Raw genomic sequence first — 19,556 nt, forward strand, 5'->3', positions numbered from 1 at the left:
GAGAGAGACAGCGAGAGAGAGAGAGAGAAAGTGGCCTAAGAGATGTCTACCAACAGTATACAGGTCCGCTTGAAAACCAGTTACTAAAAGTTTACAACCAGTTGGCTACATAAGCAGGACTGAGGTCTATTTTCATCAGAGATAATTCTAAATGTTGATCATTTTATAAACATTATGAATAATTTTATAACGGTGCATTTACATTGTCAAGTTGTGTATGGTTCACACTGCAGCTCTTTGCCCAAACTTGAAAAAGGCCTCTTTAAGGACTTATCTAATCAAGTTAGTTAGTTAGTTAGTTAGTTAATTAGGTTGATAACCTTTCAAGGCAAAACACAAAAATAAATCTACATTACTTCAAGTAAGGTAATTTCAAATTAAATATATAATCTCAATGTAGTCATATTATCTCAATTATACTATATACTAAATTAGACAATTGGTCTCAATTCTCAACACAAATTAACACCTAACTGGCAACAATTTTACACAACAATGTCCATGTGCCAACCGGTTGAGTCTCCAGAATCCTAAATGAGCTGAATGTGTATGAATGAGACTCTCCTCTTCCGTGAAGGACTTCCAGTGAAATACTTTTTTCACCAAACATTTCACCACCTGCTATCACAAAGGTGCACCAGTATATATGTTCCCCAGGGAAACACAAGCTGATGATGGGTTCCACAATGCATACACTCTTTCGCCCCCTGCTGGTGTTTTATCTTCGAAAATCACTTGAAAATGTGAACGCCTTGAATATGAATATCTGTATGTAATGTGTGATGTTACAGGAGGAGGTCACATCACACTGTTTATGAGCTGTCTGTGTGTGATGTTACAGGAGGAGATCACATCAACACTGTTTATGAGCTGTCTGTGTGTGATGTTACAGGAGGAGATCACATCACTCTGTTTATGAGCTGTCTGTGTGTGATGTTACAGGAGGAAATCACATCACTCTGTTTATTGAGTTGTCTGTGTGTGATGTTACAGGAGGAGATCACATCAACACTGTTTATTGAGTTGTCTGTGTGTGATGTTACAGGAGGAGATCACATCACACTGTTTATGAGCTGTCTGTGTGTGATGTTACAGGAGGAGATCACATCAACACTGTTTATGAGCTGTCTGTGTGTGATGTTACAGGAGGAGATCACATCAACACTGTTTATGAGCTGTCTGTAATGTGACCGGAAATTACAACCCGGAAATGCGCGGAAGGAAAACCACGTGAATGAACAACGGAAGAGACTACAACAACATAACGAGCAGCAGCAGCAGCAGCGTTTTGTATTATTATCATCGGCGGTACCGTAAAGTAGACCGGTTATCATTCAGACATAACAGGACTTTATTAGCTGGATAGTTATCCATATCGATGTGCACCTAGCTGGTCTGCCAGTGGCCTTGTGTTTACTGCACACAGAGAGAGGAGAAACAAACGGAACAGATTTTTGTGAAGGTTTGTGAGAGATATATCTATATAAATATATATATTTAGAAAGCTATTGTTGGATGGTTTGATAAAGCTGAGGTTAGTGTTGGTAGCATATTAGCTAGCTATCTTAAGACAACGTTAAATGGTTTTGTTTTCTGTAACGTTTATATGATTTTTTCCTGATTGAGTCTGCTGCAGAGGGAAGGATGTTATACATGTTCTAGCTATAACGTTGTATAAACGTTGATAAATGGCGACGTAACTAATAAATAATGTTTCTGACAGCATTAGGTAGCATCCCACCTCGACGGGGGAGTAAATGTGGGGAAACCGAGGCTTTCTGAAGTGAAGGCGCTTTCACCTCGTTTTGTACCGGAAACAAATTCATTTAATCAGATCTTAATGATCTGTTCACATTTAGCACATTTAGTGACAGAGGTATTATTTCAAATCCGTTTTCATTATAACGCCGCGGTACAGCGGTACAGTCGTTGGCTATAGCAGCTTATAATCACTTAGAATAACACATGCTTCTCATTTTACTCTTCAACTTGATTCTTTAAAAAAAAAAAGGAATGTATGGCGTTATTTATGATGCTTAATTAAGACAGAAGCGTATACTAAATAAAACAAATTATTTGAACAACCGTGCAAAAAATAATCATAATTAAATGAAAATAGTGTGCTATATACGTTCACAACCCGGAATGTTCCCTCCTCTACCTGCTAAACTAGCTACCGGTCAGGAGAAAGTGTTACGGTCAAATGTAAACAGTACGGTCAAAGGTAAACAGTACGGTCAAATGTAAACAGTACGGTCAAAGGTAAACAGTACGGTCAAAGGTAAACAGTACGGTAAAAGGTAAACAGTGCGGTCAAATGTAAACAGTACGGTCAAAGGTAAACAGTGCGGTCAAATGTAAACAGTACGGTCAAAGGTAAACAGTACGGTCAAAGGTAAACAGTACGGTCAAATGTAAACAGTACGGTCAAAGGTAAACAGTACGGTCAAAGGTAAACAGTACGGTCAAAGGTAAACAGTACGGTCAAATGTAAACAGTACGGTCAAAGGTAAACAGTACGGTCAAAGGTAAACAGTACGGTCAAAGGTAAACAGTACGGTCAAAGGTAAACAGTAAGGTAAAAGGTAAACAGTACGGTCAAATGTAAACAGTACGGTCAAAGGTAAACAGTACGGTCAAAGGTAAACAGTACGGTAAAAGGTAAACAGTGCGGTCAAATGTAAACAGTACAGTCAAAGGTAAACAGTACGGTCAAAGGTAAACAGTACGGTCAAATGTAAACAGTACGGTCAAAGGTAAACAGTACGGTCAAAGGTAAACAGTACGGTCAAAGGTAAACAGTACGGTCAAAGGTAAACAGTACGGTCAAATGTAAACAGTACGGTCAAATGTAAACAGTACGGTCAAAGGTAAACAGTACGGTCAAAGGTAAACAGTACGGTCAAAGGTAAACAGTACGGTCAAAGGTAAACAGTACGGTCAAATGTAAACAGTACGGTCAAATGTAAACAGTACGGTCAAATGTAAACAGTACGGTAAAAGGTAAACAGTGCGGTCAAATGTAAACAGTACGGTCAAAGGTAAACAGTACGGTAAAAGGTAAACAGTGCGGTCAAATGTAAACAGTAAGGTAAAAGGTAAACAGTACGGTAAAAGGTAAACAGTGTGGTCAAATGTAAACAGTACGGTCAAAGGTAAACAGTACGGTCAAAGGTAAACAGTACGGTCAAAGGTAAACAGTACGGTCAAAGGTAAACAGTAAGGTAAAAGGTAAACAGTACGGTCAAAGGTAAACACTACGGTCAAAGGTAAACAGTAAGGTAAAAGGTAAACAGTACGGTCAAATGTAAACAGTACGGTCAAAGGTAAACAGTACGGTCAAAGGTAAACAGTACGGTCAAAGGTAAACACTACGGTAAAATGTAAACAGTGCGGTCAAAGGTAAACAGTAAGGTAAAAGGTAAACAGTACGGTCAAAGGTAAACACTACGGTAAAATGTACAGTCAAATGTAAACAGTACGGTCAAAGGTAAACAGTACGGTAAATGTCAACAGTACGGTAAAATGTCAACAGTACGGTAAACAGTACGGTAAAATTTAGATAAGATTTAGATAAGATTTAAAAATAAGATTTAGATGCACTATTGTAAAGTGGTTGTTCCACTGGATATTATAGGTGAATGCACCAATTTGTAAGTCGCTCTGGATAAGAGCGTCTGCTAAATGACTAAAATGTAAAATGTAAAATGTAAACAGTACGGTAAACAGTACGGTAAAATGTCAACAGTACGGTAAACAGTACGGTAAATGTCAACAGTACGGTAAACAGTACGGTAAAATGTCAACAGTACGGTAAATGTCAACAGTACGGTAAATGTCAACAGTACGATAAACAGTACGGTAAATGTCAACAGTACGGTAAAATGTCAACAGTACGGTAAACAGTACGGTAAAATGTAAACAGTACGGTAAAATGTCAACAGTACGGTAAACAGTACGGTAAATGTCAACAGTACGGTAAAATGTCAACAGTACGGTAAATGTAAACAGTACGGTAAAATGTCAACAGTACGGTAAACAGTACGGTAAATGTCAACAGTACGGTAAAATGTCAACAGTACGGTAAAATGTAAACAGTACGGTAAATGTAAACAGTACGGTAAAATGTCAACAGTACGGTAAACAGTACGGTAAAATGTCAACAGTACGGTAAACAGTACGGTAAACAGTACGGTAAACAGTACGGTAAAATGTCAACAGTACGGTAAACAGTACGGTAAAATGTCAACAGTACGGTAAACAGTACGGTAAAATGTCAACAGTACGGTAAACAGTACGGTAAAATGTCAACAGTACGGTAAAATGTCAACAGTACGGTAAACAGTACGGTAAAATGTAAACAGTACGGTAAAATGTCAACAGTACGGTAAAATGTCAACAGTACGGTAAACAGTACGGTAAAATGTAAACAGTACGGTAAAATGTCAACAGTACGGTAAAATGTCAACAGTACGGTAAACAGTACGGTAAAATGTAAACAGTACGGTAAACAGTACGGTAAAATGTAAACAGTACGGTAAAATGTAATCAGTACGGTGTCCAGCAGCGGTCGGAAATCGGTGGCATTTTGCAACACCCGGTTTGAAAAACCACGTGATCAAAAGACGCTCGGGACATCCTTCGTGACGTTCTTCTGATAAAGTGATACGTGTATTATATATTTTTATTTAACGAGGCAAGTCAGTTATTAAGAACAAATTCTTATTTACAATGACGACCTGGCAAAAAGGCCTCCTGCGGGGACGTGGGCTGGGATTAAAAATATAATTTCTTAATAAAAATATAGGACGAAATACACATGACGAGAGACAACACTACACAAAGAGAGACCTAATATAACATAGCAAGGCAGTAACACATAACACAGCATGGTAGCAACACATAACACAGCAAGGCAGCAACACATAACACAGCATGGCAGCAACACATAACACAGCAAGGCAGCAACACATAACACAGCAAGGCAGCAACACATAACACAGCATGGTAGCAACACATAACACAGCATGGTAGCAACACATAACACAGCATGGTAGCAACACATAACACAGCATGGTAGAAACACATAACACAGCAAGGCAGCAACACATAACACAGCATGGTAGAAACACAACATGACAACAACATGGCAGCAACACATAACACAGCATGGTAGAAACACATAACACAGCAAGGCAGCAACACATAACACAGCATGGTAGCAACACATAACACAGCAAGGCAGCAACACATAACACAGCATGGTAGCAACACATAACACAGCATGGTAGCAACACAACATAACAACAACATGGCTGCAACACATAACACAGCATGGTAGAAACACAACATGACAACAACATTGGAGGAACACAACATGTCAACAACATGGTAGCAACACAACATGACAACAACATGGTAGCATCACATAACACAGCATGGTAGAAACACAACATGACAACAACATTGGAGGAACACAACATGACAACAACATGGCAGCAACACATAACACTGCATGGTAGAAACACAACATGACAACAACATGGTAGAAACACAACATGACAACAACATGGTAGAAACACATAACACAGCATGGTAGAAACACAACATGACAACAACATTGGAGGAACACAACATGACAACAACATGGTAGCATCACAACATGACAACAACATGGTAGCAACATGACAACAACATGGTAGAAACACAACATGACAACAACATGGTAGCAACACAACATGACAACAACATTGGAGGAACACAACATGACAACAACATTGGAGGAACACAACATGACAACAACATGGTAGCAACACAGCATAACAACAACATGGTAGCAACACAGCATGACAACAACATGGTAGCAACACAGCATAACAACAACATGGTAGCAACACAACATGACAACAACATGGTAGCAACACAACATGACAACAACATTGGAGGAACACAACATGACAACAACATGGTAGCAACACAACATGGTAGCTGCACAAAACATGGTACAAACATTATTGGGCACAGACAACAGCACAAAGGGCAAGAAGGTAGAGACAACAATACATCACCCGAAGCAGCCACAACTGTCAGTAAGAGTGTCCATGATTGAGATATCGGCACACTGCTTCAAAGTTGGTTGCTTACCGATTTCGACGCATGTCTCAGCTCCGGTATCAAACGGAGTGATTCGTAATGTTTTGGCGAAGGGTTAGCTTATCTAACGTTACTGTGACTAGATGCAGCACATCGCCAACAGCTAATGCCAACAGCTAATGCTAACAGCTAATGCTTACAGCTAATGCTAACAGCTAATGCTAACAGCTCATGCTAACAGCTCATGCTAACAGCTCATGCTAACAGCTCATGCTAACAGCTCATGCTAACAGCTCATGCTAACAGCTAATGCTAACAGCTAATGCTAACAGCTAATGCTAACAGCTAATGCTAACAGCTAATGCTATCTTCTGTACTCAACCAGCCAGGAAGTTCATGATCGTGACAATTTAGGGAGCCAATTAGCTCTAGTTAAGGTCCCTGTAATATGGATGGAGTTGAGTTTACTAAGCTAGGTAGACAATCGCTACAGTAAGTATGCTAAAGCCTACATATGTTGTATTATTAAACTAAGCAAGTCAGTTAACAAATTATTTCTTTACGATGACGGCCTACCCCGGGCCTGGACGACGCTGGGCCAATTGTGCGCCGCCCTATGGGACTCCCAATCACGGCCGGTTGTGATACAGCCTGGAATCAAACCAGGGTCTGTAGTGACGCCTCTAGCACTGAGATGCAGTGCCTTAGACCGCTGCGCCACTCGGGAGCCCTATTATAGTGAGTTTACTAATATAGCCTGACTATAGCCCTGCTGCATTTGCCTGTCTGTCTCTCTTTCTGAACCCACAGGACATCATGACAAGTCCACTACCAGAGCTGAAGAAGGAAGATACATACTAATGCAACTGGTGTGAAACGGCTAGCTAGTTAGCGGCGGTGCGCGCTAGTTGCGTTTCAATCGGTGACGTCACTCGCTCTGACACCTTGAAGTAGTTGTTTCCCTTTGCTCTGCCAAATGCTGTAGCTTTTTTTTTGAGGAGCGATAGGTAACGATGCTTCGAGGGTGACTTGTTGTTGTTCAAAGGGAACTCTGGTTTCAAGCCCAGGTTGGGGCGAGGAGATTGACGGAAGCAACACTGCTACAGTAATACTGTATATGTCTCTCAGTATTTAGGAATGGTCTAACTCCACCAGACACCATGTTGAGTCGTCTACAGGAGCTGAAGAAGGAAGAGGAGACTCTCCTAAAGATTAAAGTTATGCTGCAGGACCAGCTCAACAGACTCAAGGTACAGCTACTTTCTATTGTACCTCCCTCCCTAAGTAAATAAGTAGTCTATGGCATCCTTCCCTCGTCCTTCAAGAATTTATTGTATGTTTATTTATTATGGATCCCCATTCGTTCCTGTTGCCAAGGCAGCAGCTACTCTTCCTGGGGTTTATTATGGATCCCCATTCGTTCCTGTTGCCAAGGCAGCAGCTACTCTTCCTGGGGTTTATTATGGATCCCCATTAGTTCCTGCCAAGGCAGCAGCTACTCTTCCTGGGGTTTATTATGGATCCCCATTCGTTCCTGTTGCCAAGGCAGCAGCTACTCTTCCTGGGGTTTATTATGGATCCCCATTCGTTCCTGTTGCCAAGGCAGCAGCTACTCTTCCTGGGGTTTATTATGGATCCCCATTCGTTCCTGTTGCCAAGGCAGCAGCTACTCTTCCTGGGGTTTATTATGGATCCCCATTAGTTCCTGCCAAGGCAGCAGCTACTCTTCCTGGGGTTTATTATGGATCCCCATTCGTTCCTGTTGCCAAGGCAGCAGCTACTCTTCCTGGGGTTTATTATGGATCCCCATTCGTTCCTGCTGCCAAGGCAGCAGCTACTCTTCCTGGGGTTTATTATGGATCCCCATTCGTTCCTGTTGCCAAGGCAGCAGCTACTCTTCCTGGGGTTTATTATGGATCCCCATTCGTTCCTGTTGCCAAGGCAGCAGCTACTCTTCCTGGGGTTTATTATGGATCCCCATTAGTTCCTGCCAAGGCAGCAGCTACTCTTCCTGGGGTTTATTATGGATCCCCATTCGTTCCTGTTGCCAAGGCAGCAGCTACTCTTCCTGGGGTTTATTATGGATCCCCATTCGTTCCTGTTGCCAAGGCAGCAGCTACTCTTCCTGGGGTTTATTATGGATCCCCATTCGTTCCTGTTGCCAAGGCAGCAGCTACTCTTCCTGGGGTTTATTATGGATCCCCATTAGTTCCTTGCCAAGGCAGCAGCTACTCTTCCTGGGGTTTATTATGGATCCCCATTCGTTCCTGTTGCCAAGGCAGCAGCTACTCTTCCTGGGGTTTATTATGGATCCCCATTCGTTCCTGCTGCCAAGGCAGCAGCTACTCTTCCTGGGGTTTATTATGGATCCCCATTCGTTCCTGTTGCCAAGGCAGCAGCTACTCTTCCTGGGGTTTATTATGGATCCCCATTCGTTCCTGTTGCCAAGGCAGCAGCTACTCTTCCTGGGGTTTATTATGGATCCCCATTAGTTCCTGCCAAGGCAGCAGCTACTCTTCCTGGGGTTTATTATGGATCCCCATTAGTTCCTGTTGCCAAGGCAGCAGCTACTCTTCCTGGGGTTTATTATGGATCCCCATTAGTTCCTGTTGCCAAGGCAGCAGCTACTCTTCCTGGGGTTTATTATGGATCCCCATTCGTTCCTGTTGCCAAGGCAGCAGCTACTCTTCCTGGGGTTTATTATGGATCCCCATTAGTTCCTGCCAAGGCAGCAGCTACTCTTCCTGGGGTTTATTATGGATCCCCATTAGTTCCTGCCAAGGCAGCAGCTACTCTTCCTGGGGTTTATTATGGATCCCCATTAGTTCCTGCCAAGGCAGCAGCTACTCTTCCTGGGGTTTATTATGGATCCCCATTCGTTCCTGTTGCCAAGGCAGCAGCTACTCTTCCTGGGGTTTATTATGGATCCCCATTAGTTCCTTGCCAAGGCAGCAGCTACTCTTCCTGGGGTTTATTATGGATCCCCATTAGTTCCTGTTGCCAAGGCAGCAGCTACTCTTCCTGGGGTTTATTATGGATCCCCATTAGTTCCTGCCAAGGCAGCAGCTACTCTTCCTGGGGTTTATTATGGATCCCCATTAGTTCCTGTTGCCAAGGCAGCAGCTACTCTTCCTGGGGTTTATTATGGATCCCCATTAGTTCCTGTTGCCAAGGCAGCAGCTACTCTTCCTGGGGTTTATTATGGATCCCCATTCGTTCCTGTTGCCAAGGCAGCAGCTAATCTTCCTGGGGTTTATTATGGATCCCCATTAGTTCCTGTTGCCAAGGCAGCAGCTACTCTTCCTGGGGTTTATTATGGATCCCCATTCGTTCCTGTTGCCAAGGCAGCAGCTACTCTTCCTGGGGTTTATTATGGATCCCCATTAGTTCCTGTTGCCAAGGCAGCAGCTACTCTTCCTGGGGTTTATTATGGATCCCCATTAGTTCCTGCCAAAGCAGCAGCTACTCTTCCTGGGGTTTATTATGGATCCCCATTAGTTCCTGCCAAGGCAGCAGCTACTCTTCCTGGGGTTTATTATGGATCCCCATTAGTTCCTGTTGCCAAGGCAGCAGCAACTCTTCCTGGGGTTTATTATGGATCCCCATTAGTTCCTGTTGCCAAGGCAGCAGCTACTCTTCCTGGGGTTTATTATGGATCCCCATTAGTTCCTGTTGCCAAGGCAGCAGCTACTCTTCCTGGGGTTTATTATGGATCCCCATTAGTTCCTGCCAAAGCAGCAGCTACTCTTCCTGGGGTTTATTATGGATCCCCATTCGTTCCTGTTGCCAAGGCAGCAGCTACTCTTCCTGGGGTTTATTATGGATCCCCATTAGTTCCTGTTGCCAAGGCAGCAGCTACTCTTCCTGGGGTTTATTATGGATCCCCATTAGTTCCTGTTGCCAAGGCAGCAGCTACTCTTCCTGGGGTTTATTATGGATCCCCATTAGTTCCTGTTGCCAAGGCAGCAGCTACTCTTCCTGGGGTTTATTATGGATCCCCATTCGTTCCTGTTGCCAAGGCAGCAGCTACTCTTCCTGGGGTTTATTATGGATCCCCATTAGTTCCTGTTGCCAAGGCAGCAGCTACTCTTCCTGGGGTTTATTATGGATCCCCATTAGTTCCTGCCAAAGCAGCAGCTACTCTTCCTGGGGTTTATTATGGATCCCCATTAGTTCCTGCCAAGGCAGCAGCTACTCTTCCTGGGGTTTATTATGGATCCCCATTAGTTCCTGTTGCCAAGGCAGCAGCTACTCTTCCTGGGGTTTATTATGGATCCCCATTAGTTCCTGTTGCCAAGGCAGCAGCTACTCTTCCTGGGGTTTATTATGGATCCCCATTAGTTCCTGTTGCCAAGGCAGCAGCTACTCTTCCTGGGGTTTATTATGGATCCCCATTAGTTCCTGCCAAAGCAGCAGCTACTCTTCCTGGGGTTTATTATGGATCCCCATTCGTTCCTGTTGCCAAGGCAGCAGCTACTCTTCCTGGGGTTTATTATGGATCCCCATTAGTTCCTGTTGCCAAGGCAGCAGCTACTCTTCCTGGGGTTTATTATGGATCCCCATTAGTTCCTGTTGCCAAGGCAGCAGCTACTCTTCCTGGGGTTTATTATGGATCCCCATTAGTTCCTGTTGCCAAGGCAGCAGATACTCTTCCTGGGGTTTATTATGGATCCCCATTAGTTCCTGTTGCCAAGGCAGCAGCTACTCTTCCTGGGGTTTATTATGGATCCCCATTAGTTCCTGTTGCCAAGGCAGCAGCTACTCTTCCTGGGGTTTATTATGGATCCCCATTAGTTCCTGTTGCCAAGGCAGCAGCTACTCTTCCTGGGGTTTATTATGGATCCCCATTAGTTCCTGTTGCCAAGGCAGCAGCTACTCTTCCTGGGGTTTATTATGGATCCCCATTAGTTCCTGCCAAGGCAGCAGCTACTCTTCCTGGGGTTTATTATGGATCCCCATTAGTTCCTGCCAAAGCAGCAGCTACTCTTCCTGGGGTTTATTATGGATCCCCATTAGTTCCTGCCAAGGCAGCAGCTACTCTTCCTGGGGTTTATTATGGATCCCCATTAGTTCCTGCCAAGGCAGCAGCTACTCTTCCTGGGGTTTATTATGGATCCCCATTAGTTCCTGCCAAGGCAGCAGCTACTCTTCCCGGGGTTTATTATGGATCCCCATTTACAACACATTATGTGTGTTTCCTAAGTTACTCTACTACCACATACACTACATGGCCAAAAGTATGTGGACACCTGCTCGTCGAACATCTCATTACAAAATCATGAGCGTTAATATGGAGTTGGTCCCCCCCTTTGCTGCTATAACAGCCTGCACTCTTCTGGGAAGGCTTTCCACTAGATGCTGGAACATTGCTGAGGGGACTTGCTTCCATTCAGCCAAGAGCATTAGTGAGGTCGGGGCACTGATGTTGGGCGATTAGGCCTGGCTCGCAGTCGGTGTTCCAATTCATCCCAAAGGTGTTCGATGTGGTTGAGTTCAGGGCAATGTGCAGGCCAGTCAAGTTCTTCCACACCGATCTCAACAAACCATTTCTGTAGGGACCTGGCTTTTTGCACAGGGGCATTGTCATGCTGAAACAGGAAAGGGCCTTCCCCAAACTGTTGCCAAAATGTTGAAAGCGCAGAATTGTCTAGAATGTATTGTATGCTGTAGCGAGAAGATTTTCCTTCACTGGAACTAGGGGGCCTCGAACCATGAAAAACAGCCCCAGACTATTATTCCTCCTCCACCAAACTTTACAGTTGGCACTATGCATTGGGACAGGTAGCGTTCTCCTGGCCTCCACCAAACCCAGATTCGTCCATCGGACTGCCAGATGGTGAAGCGTGATTCATCACTCCAGAGAAGGCGTTTCCACTGCTCCAGAGTCCAATGGCAAGAGCTTTACACCGTTCCGGCCGACGCTTGGCATTGGGCATGATGTTAGGCGTGTGTACAGTAGCTCTGCCATGGAAACCCATTTCATGAAGCTCCCGGTGAACAGTTCTAGTGCTGACGTTGCTTCCAGAGGCAGTTTGGAACTCGGTAGTGAGTGTTGCAACTGAGGACATAAGACTTTACGCGCTGCGCGCTTCAGCACTCTGCGGTCCCATTCTGTGAACTTGTGTGGCCTACCACTTTGCGGCTGAGCCGTTGTTGCTCCTAGACGTTTCCACTTCACAATAACACCACTTACAGTTGACTGGGGGGCAGATCTAGCAGGGCAGAAATTTGACGAACTGACTTGTTGGAAAGATGGCATCCTATGACAGTGCCATGTTAAGTCACTTAGCTCTTCAGTAAGGCCATTCTACTGCCAATGTTTGTCTATGGAGATTGCATGGCGGTGTGCTCAATTTTATACACCTGTCAGCAATGGGTGTGGCTAAAATAGCAGAATCCACTCATTTGAAGGGGTGTCCACATACTTTTGGTGTATTTAGGACTAACTTATTTCTTGCCACCAATTCTGAAACTAACTGCAGCTCTTTGTTAAGTGTTGCAGTCATTTCAGTCGTTGTAGTAGTTGATGTATATAGTGTTGAGTCATCCGCTTACATAAACACACTGGCTTTACTTAGAGCCTGTGGCAGGTCGTTAGTAAAAATTGAAAAAAGTAAGGGGCCTAAACAGCTGCCCTGGGGAATTCCTGATTCTACCTGGATTATGTTGGAGAGGCTTCCATTATAGAACACCCTTTGTGTTCTGTTAGACAGGTAACTCTTTATCCACATTATATCAGGGGGTGTAAAGCCATAACACATGGTTTTTCCAGAAGCAGACTATGATCAATAATGTCAAAAGCCGCACTGAAGTCTAACAAAACAGCCCCCACATTCTCTTCATCATCAATTTCTCTCAGCCAATCATCTGTCATTTGTGTAAGTGCTGTGCTTGTTGAGTGTCCTTCTCTATAAGCGTGCTGAAAGTCTGTTGTCAATTTATTTACTGTGAAATGACATTGTATCTGGTCAGACACCATTTTTTCCCCCCAAAAGTTACCTAAGGGTTGGTAACAGGCTGATTGGTCGGCTATTTGAGCCAGTAAAGGGTGCTTACTTTTGCTTTCCTCCAGGCCTGAGGGCACACACTTTCTTGTAGGCTTAGATTGAAGATATGGCAAATAGGAGTGGCCATATTGTCCGCTATTATCCTCAGTAATTTTCCATCCAAGTTGTCAGACCCCGGTGGCTTGTCATTGTTGATAGACCATTTTTTTTCAAACTCTTCCACACTGACTTTACGGAATTCAAAATTACAACGCTTGTCTATTCATAATTTGGTCAGATATACTTGGATGTGTAGTGTCGGGCTTTGTTACTGGTATGTCACCCCTCAGTTTTCTGATCTTGCCAAAGTCATTAAAGTAGTTTGCAATATCAGTGGGTTTTGTGATGAATGAGCCATCTGATTCAGTGAATGATGGAGCGAGTTTTCCTTTTGGCCCAAAATGTCATTTAGATGCTCCAAAGCTTTTTACTATCATTCTTTGTAATTTTATCTTTGTTTCATAGTGTAGTTTCTTCTTGTTTTTAATTGAGTTTAGTCATGTGGTTTCTCAATTTGCAGTACATTTGCCAATCGGTTGTGCAGTCAGACTTACAGTGCTTTCGGAAAGTATTCAGACCCCTTGGCTTTTTGCACATTTTGTTACGTTACAGCCTTATTCAATAATGTATGTAAAAAAATAACTCCTTAGTTGTTTACACACAATGCCCCGTAATGACAAAGCGAAAACAGGGTTTTATCAATTTTAGCAAATTTATAAAAAAAAAAAAAATGAAATACCTTATTTAATTAAGTATTCAGACCCTTTGCTATGAGACTCGAAATTGAGCTCAGGTGCATCCTGTTTCCATTGATCATCCTTGAGATGTTTCTACAACTTCATTGGAGTCCACCTGTGGTAAATTCAATTGATTGGACATGATTTGGAAAGGTACACACCTGTCTAGATAAGGTCCCACAGTTGACAGGGCATGTCAGAGCAAAAACCAAGCCATGAGGTCGAAGGAATTGTCCGTAGAGAACAAGTCAGTATTGTGTCGAGGCACAGATCTGGGGAAGGGTACCAAAACAATTCTGCAGCATTGAAGGTCCCCAAGAACACATTGGCCTCCATCATTCTTAAATGGAAAAGTTTGGAATCAAAGACTCTTCCTAGAGCTGGCCGCCCGGCCAAACTGAGCAATCGGGGGAGAATAAGGGCCTTGGTCAGGGAGGTGACCAAGAACCTGATGGTCACTCTGACAGAGCTCCAGAGTTCCTCTGTGGAGATGGGAGAACCTTCCAGAAGGACAACGATCTCTGCAGCACTCCACCAATCAGGACTTTATGGTAGAGTCGCCAGACAGAAGCCACTCCTCAGTAAAAGGCACATGACAGACCGCTTGGAGTTTGCCAAAAGGCACCTAAAGACACTGGCCATGAGAAACAAGATTCTCTGGTCTGATGAAACCAAGATTGAACACTTTGACCTGAATGCCAAGCGTCACATCTGGAGGAAACCTGTGGATGTTTTTCAGCGGCAGGGACTGGAATAATAGTCAGGATCGAGGGAGAGATCCTTGATGAAAACCTGCTCCAGAGCGCTCAGGACCTCAGACTGGGGCGAAGGTTCACCTTCCAACAGGACAACGACCCTAAGCACACGGCCAAGACAACACAGGAGTGGCTTCGGGACAAGTCTCTGAATGTCCTTGAGTGGCCCAGCCAGAGCACTGACTTGAACCTGATCGAACATCTCTGGAGAGACCTGAAAATAGCTGTGCAGCAACGCTCCCCATCCAACCTGACAGAGCTTGAGAGGATCTGCAGAGAAGAATAAGAGAAACTCCCGAAATACAGGTGTGCCAAGCTTGCAGCGTCATACCCAAGAAGACTTGAGGCTGTAATCGCTGCCAAAGGTACTTCAACAAAGTACTGAGTAAAGGGTCTGAATAATTATGTAAATGTAATATTTCATATATATATATATATATATATATATATATATATATATATATATATGAAATATTACATTTACATAATTATTCAGACCCTTTACTCAAATGTCTAAAATACTGTTTTGCATTTGACATTTACATTTTAGTCATTTAGCAGACGCTCTTATCCAGAGCGACTTACAGTAGTGAATGCATACATTTCATTAAAAAAAATTTCTTCTTCGTACTTGGCCCCCCGTGGGAATCGAACCCACAACCCTGGCGTTGCAAACACCATGCTCTACCAACTGAGCTACGGGGAAGGTTTTTGCTTTGTCATTTTGGTGAGGGGGTTGGAAAAAAAAACATTTTAATCAATTTCAGAATAAGGCTGTAACCGAAAAGTCAAGGTGTCCCAGAGTCAAGTCCCGTATTTATTTTGCCTCGTCATAAAAATGTTTTAATTCCTCATCAATCCACAGGGGATTTAACAGTTTTTACAGTCATTTTCTTAATGGGTATATTATTAGTAACTGGGATAAGCAATTTCATTCATGTGTCAAGTGCAGCGTAAGGTTTGCTCCTCATTACACACCATGGACCAACAAATATTATTTACATCAACACCATGGGAATCACTACAAAACTTATTGTATGACCTCTTATACACTATATTAGGCCCAGCCTTTGGAACTTTGGTTTTCCTAGATATGGCTGCTATATTGTGATCACTACATCCTATGGATTTGGATACTGCTTTAAAGCACATTTCTGCAGCGTTAGTAAAGATGTGATCGATACATGTTGATGATTTAATTCCTGTGGTGTTTGTAACCACCCTGGTAGGTTGACTGATAACCTGAACCAGGTTCGAGACACTGGTTACAGTTTGAAGCTTTTTCTTGAGTAGGCAGCTTGATGAGTAATCACTGCTCTGACAAGGCTGGATAGATGAAATCAAGGGTCCCACTTTATGGCTGAATAGGTGAGATCTATCAAATCAAATTTGATTAGTCAATGCGAATAGTCTGGGTAGCCATTTGACTAGATGTTCAGGAGTCTTATGGCTTGATGGGAGAAGCTGTTTAGAAGCGTCTTGCACCTAGACTTGGCGCTCCGGTACCGCTTGCCGTGCGGTAGCAGAGAGAACAGTCTATGACTGGGGTGACTGGAGTCTTTGACAATTTTTAGGGCTTTCCTCTGACACCGCCTGGTATAGAGGTCCTGGATGGCAGGAAGCTTGGCCCCAGTGATGTACTGGGCCGTTCGCACTACCCTCTGTAGTGCCTTGCGGTCGGAAGCTGAGCAGTTTCCGTACCAGGCGGTGATGCAACCAGTCAGGATGCTCTCGATGGTGCAGCTGTAGAATTTTTTTGAGGATCTGAGGACCCATGCCAAATCTTTTCAGTCTCGTGAGGAGGAATAGGTTTTGTCGTGCCCTCTTCACGACTGTCTTGGTGTTGCTTGGACCATGTTAGTTTGTTGGTGATGTGGACACCAAGGAACATGAAGCTCTCAACCTACTCCACTACAGCCCCGTCGATGAGAATGGGGGCGTGCTCGGTCCTTTTTTGTTGTTGCTTCCTGTAGTCCACAATCACCTCCTTTGTCTTGATCTATGAGGTGGGACCTTTTTTCAGACCACGTTAGTTCATTACATTTACATTAATTCTTCAAGCTCTGTCAAGTTGGTTGTTGATCAAAGCTACATTTTACATTTTAGTCATTTAGCAGACGCTCTTATCCAGAGCGACTTACAGTAATGAATGCATACATTTCATACATTTTTTTTTTTTTTTCTTCTCCGTACTGGTCCCCCCGTGGGAATCGAACCCCACAACCCTGGCGTTGCAAAACACCATGCTCTACCAACTGAGCCACACGGGACCATGTTAGTTCAGAAGGATGCTTGTTGACCCTTTTCAAATGTGGGCCACCTAGCCTGAAATTCCACCTCGTGTACTCTGTCATGCTCAACATGTTTAGCATGTCAAGGAGTGGGAATGATAACTCAGGGTACCGGTACCTTATTGTTACTACCCTCCTGAGTAATGATGGGTAATGTCGTCAATATAACTGTCTGTCCTTTTTTTATTTATTTTTAAGTTTGAAGAAGGGGCCCTAAAGTCCATCATCAACGCTCAGACAGACGAAGGTCCTTCACAACCTGCCAGTCCTCCTGAGGTACTGCACACACACGTCTGTCACACACACACACACACACACACACACACCCTTTATCTAATAACCTCACCTCCTGTTCCCTGCAGGTTCCTCTGAACCTGGATGACGAAGCAGTGATCAACCAGACCAAACTGCTGCTGAGTGGTCCTGTAGACTACCACATAGAGGAGGAAGAGGAGGAGGAAGAGGAGGAGGAAGAGGAGGACGACGACAACAATGAGCTTGAAGCAGTGCCTGAGGAAGACGAGGAGGAGGACGACGATTATTACTGAGTGGTCCTGTAGACTACCACGTAGAGGAGGAAGAGGAGGAGGAGGAAGAGGATGATGAGGAGGAGGATCACGACAACAACAAATGAGCTAGAAGCAGTGCCTGAGGAAGAGGAGGAGGAAGAGGAGGAGGAGGAGGAAGAGGAGGACGACGACAACAATGAGCTAGAAGCAGTGCCTGAGGAAGACGAGGAGGAGGACGACGATTTATTACTGAGTGGACCCGTTCCCAAATGGCCCCTTATTCCCAATGTAGTGCACTAGGTTTGAGCAGGGAATAGTACCTTGCCAAATGTAGTGCACTACATAGGGAATAGAATGTGATTTGGGATGTAGCCAGTGTTTTAACCTCCAGTACTTAAATGCCACTGAAGAGGAGATGTGTATATAATATTACAGACGTTTTTGTTTTGTTTTGCATCCTGTACTTCTGAAGTTATTTATTAGAGAGTGTTAAACTAGAAGATGTACAGTTGTAAATAAAATGTAGCCTGGGTGCAAACAGATCTGGGACCAGGGCTTATTGTCATTCCATAATGACAGCGGTAGAGTTGGCAAGAGCACAAACAGATCTGGGACCAGGGCTTATTGTCATTCCATAATGACAACGGTAGAGTTGACTAGAGTACAAACAGGTCTGGGACCAGCTGTAGAGGTGACTAGAGTACAAACAGATCTGGGATCAGGGCTTATTGTCATTCCATAATGACAACGGTAGAGTTGACAAGAGTACAAACAGATCTGGGATCAGCGGTAGAGTTGACTAGAGTACAAACAGATCTGGGATCAGGGCTTATTGTCATTCCATAATGACAGCGGTAGAGTAGGCAAGAGCACAAACAGATCTGGGATCAGTGCTTATTGTCATTCCATAATGACAGCGGTAGAGTTGACTAGAGTACAAACAGGTCTGGGATCAGCTGTAGAGTTGACTAGAGTACAAACAGATCTGGGACCAGGGCTTATTGTCATGCCATAATGACAGCGGTAGAGTTGGCAAGAGCACAAACAGATCTGGGATCAGGGCTTATTGTCATTCCATAATGACAGCGGTAGAGTTGACTAGAGTACAAACAGATCTGGGATCAGCTGTAGAGTTGACTAGAGTACAAACAGATCTGGGATCAGCTGTAGAGTTGACTAGAGTACAAACAGATCTGGGACCAGGGCTTATTGTCATGCCATAATGACAGCGGTAGAGTTGGCAAGAGCACAAACAGATCTGAGACCAGGGCTTATTGTAAATGTATTGATTTGTAGTACAGTAAGAATATGAACAGGAATGAACTGTATTCTCCCTCACATTAGTTAAGGTCTGTTTTTTTTTGTAGGCTGGTCCCAGATCTGTTGGTAATGTATAGCCATCTATGGCCCCTGTAGGCTGGTCCCAGATCTGTTGGTACTGTATAGCCAGCTTCTATGGCCCCTGTAGGCTGGTCCCAGATCTGTTGGTACTGTATAGCCATCTATGGCCCCTGTAGGCTGGTCCCAGATCTGTTGGTGCTGTATAGCCACTGTAGGCTGGTCCCAGATCTGTTGGTGCTGTATAGCCACTGTAGGCGGGTCCCAGATCTGTTGGTACTGTATAGCCATCTATGGCCCCTGTAGCCTGATCCCAGATCTGTTGGTACTGTATAGCCAGCTTCTATGGCCCCTGTAGGCTGGTCCCAGATCTGTTGGTGCTGTATAGCCAGCTTCTATGGCCCCTGTAGCCTGATCCCAGATCTGTTGGTACTGTATAGCCAGCTTCTATGGCCCCTGTAGGCTGGTCCCAGATCTGTTGGTACTGTATAGCCAGCTTCTATGGCCCCTGTAGGCTGGTCCCAGATCTGTTGGTGCTGTATAGCCACTGTTATCATGCTATACATAATATTGTAGCGATCCTTGCTAATATGAGCCACGTTACAATGCCCGCCAAGTGGGTTAACCCTATTGGCACGACGCATTAGAGGGGTGTTGGGTCTTTCAGGCCAGCGACCCAGGTTCGCTTCCCTGTCTGGGACCAGGCTGTCTGACGTATTGCCTGTAACCCATAGAGTTGTTGTTCATACCAGGTTCTCGTTCGGTATCTCTCACTGGTCCAGCAGCC

At 44.1% G+C, this 19,556-nt stretch overlaps 1 protein-coding gene across 1 annotated transcript; it reads left to right on the forward strand.

The window, feature by feature from the left end:
- The first annotated feature begins 1,188 nt into the window (after positions 1-1,188).
- On the forward strand, positions 1,189-17,969 carry snapc5 (small nuclear RNA activating complex, polypeptide 5). The gene is made up of 4 exons (XM_014170428.2): positions 1,189-1,462; positions 7,222-7,343; positions 17,121-17,198; positions 17,285-17,969. Exons 2-4 carry the CDS (start codon positions 7,254-7,256, stop codon positions 17,468-17,470), a joined length of 354 nt encoding a protein of 117 aa, XP_014025903.1. The 5' UTR covers positions 1,189-1,462; positions 7,222-7,253; the 3' UTR covers positions 17,471-17,969.
- The last annotated feature ends 1,587 nt before the right edge of the window (positions 17,970-19,556 follow it).

This window comes from Salmo salar, chromosome ssa23 (genome assembly GCF_905237065.1).
Source record: "Salmo salar chromosome ssa23, Ssal_v3.1, whole genome shotgun sequence".
Lineage (NCBI taxonomy): Eukaryota > Metazoa > Chordata > Actinopteri > Salmoniformes > Salmonidae > Salmo > Salmo salar.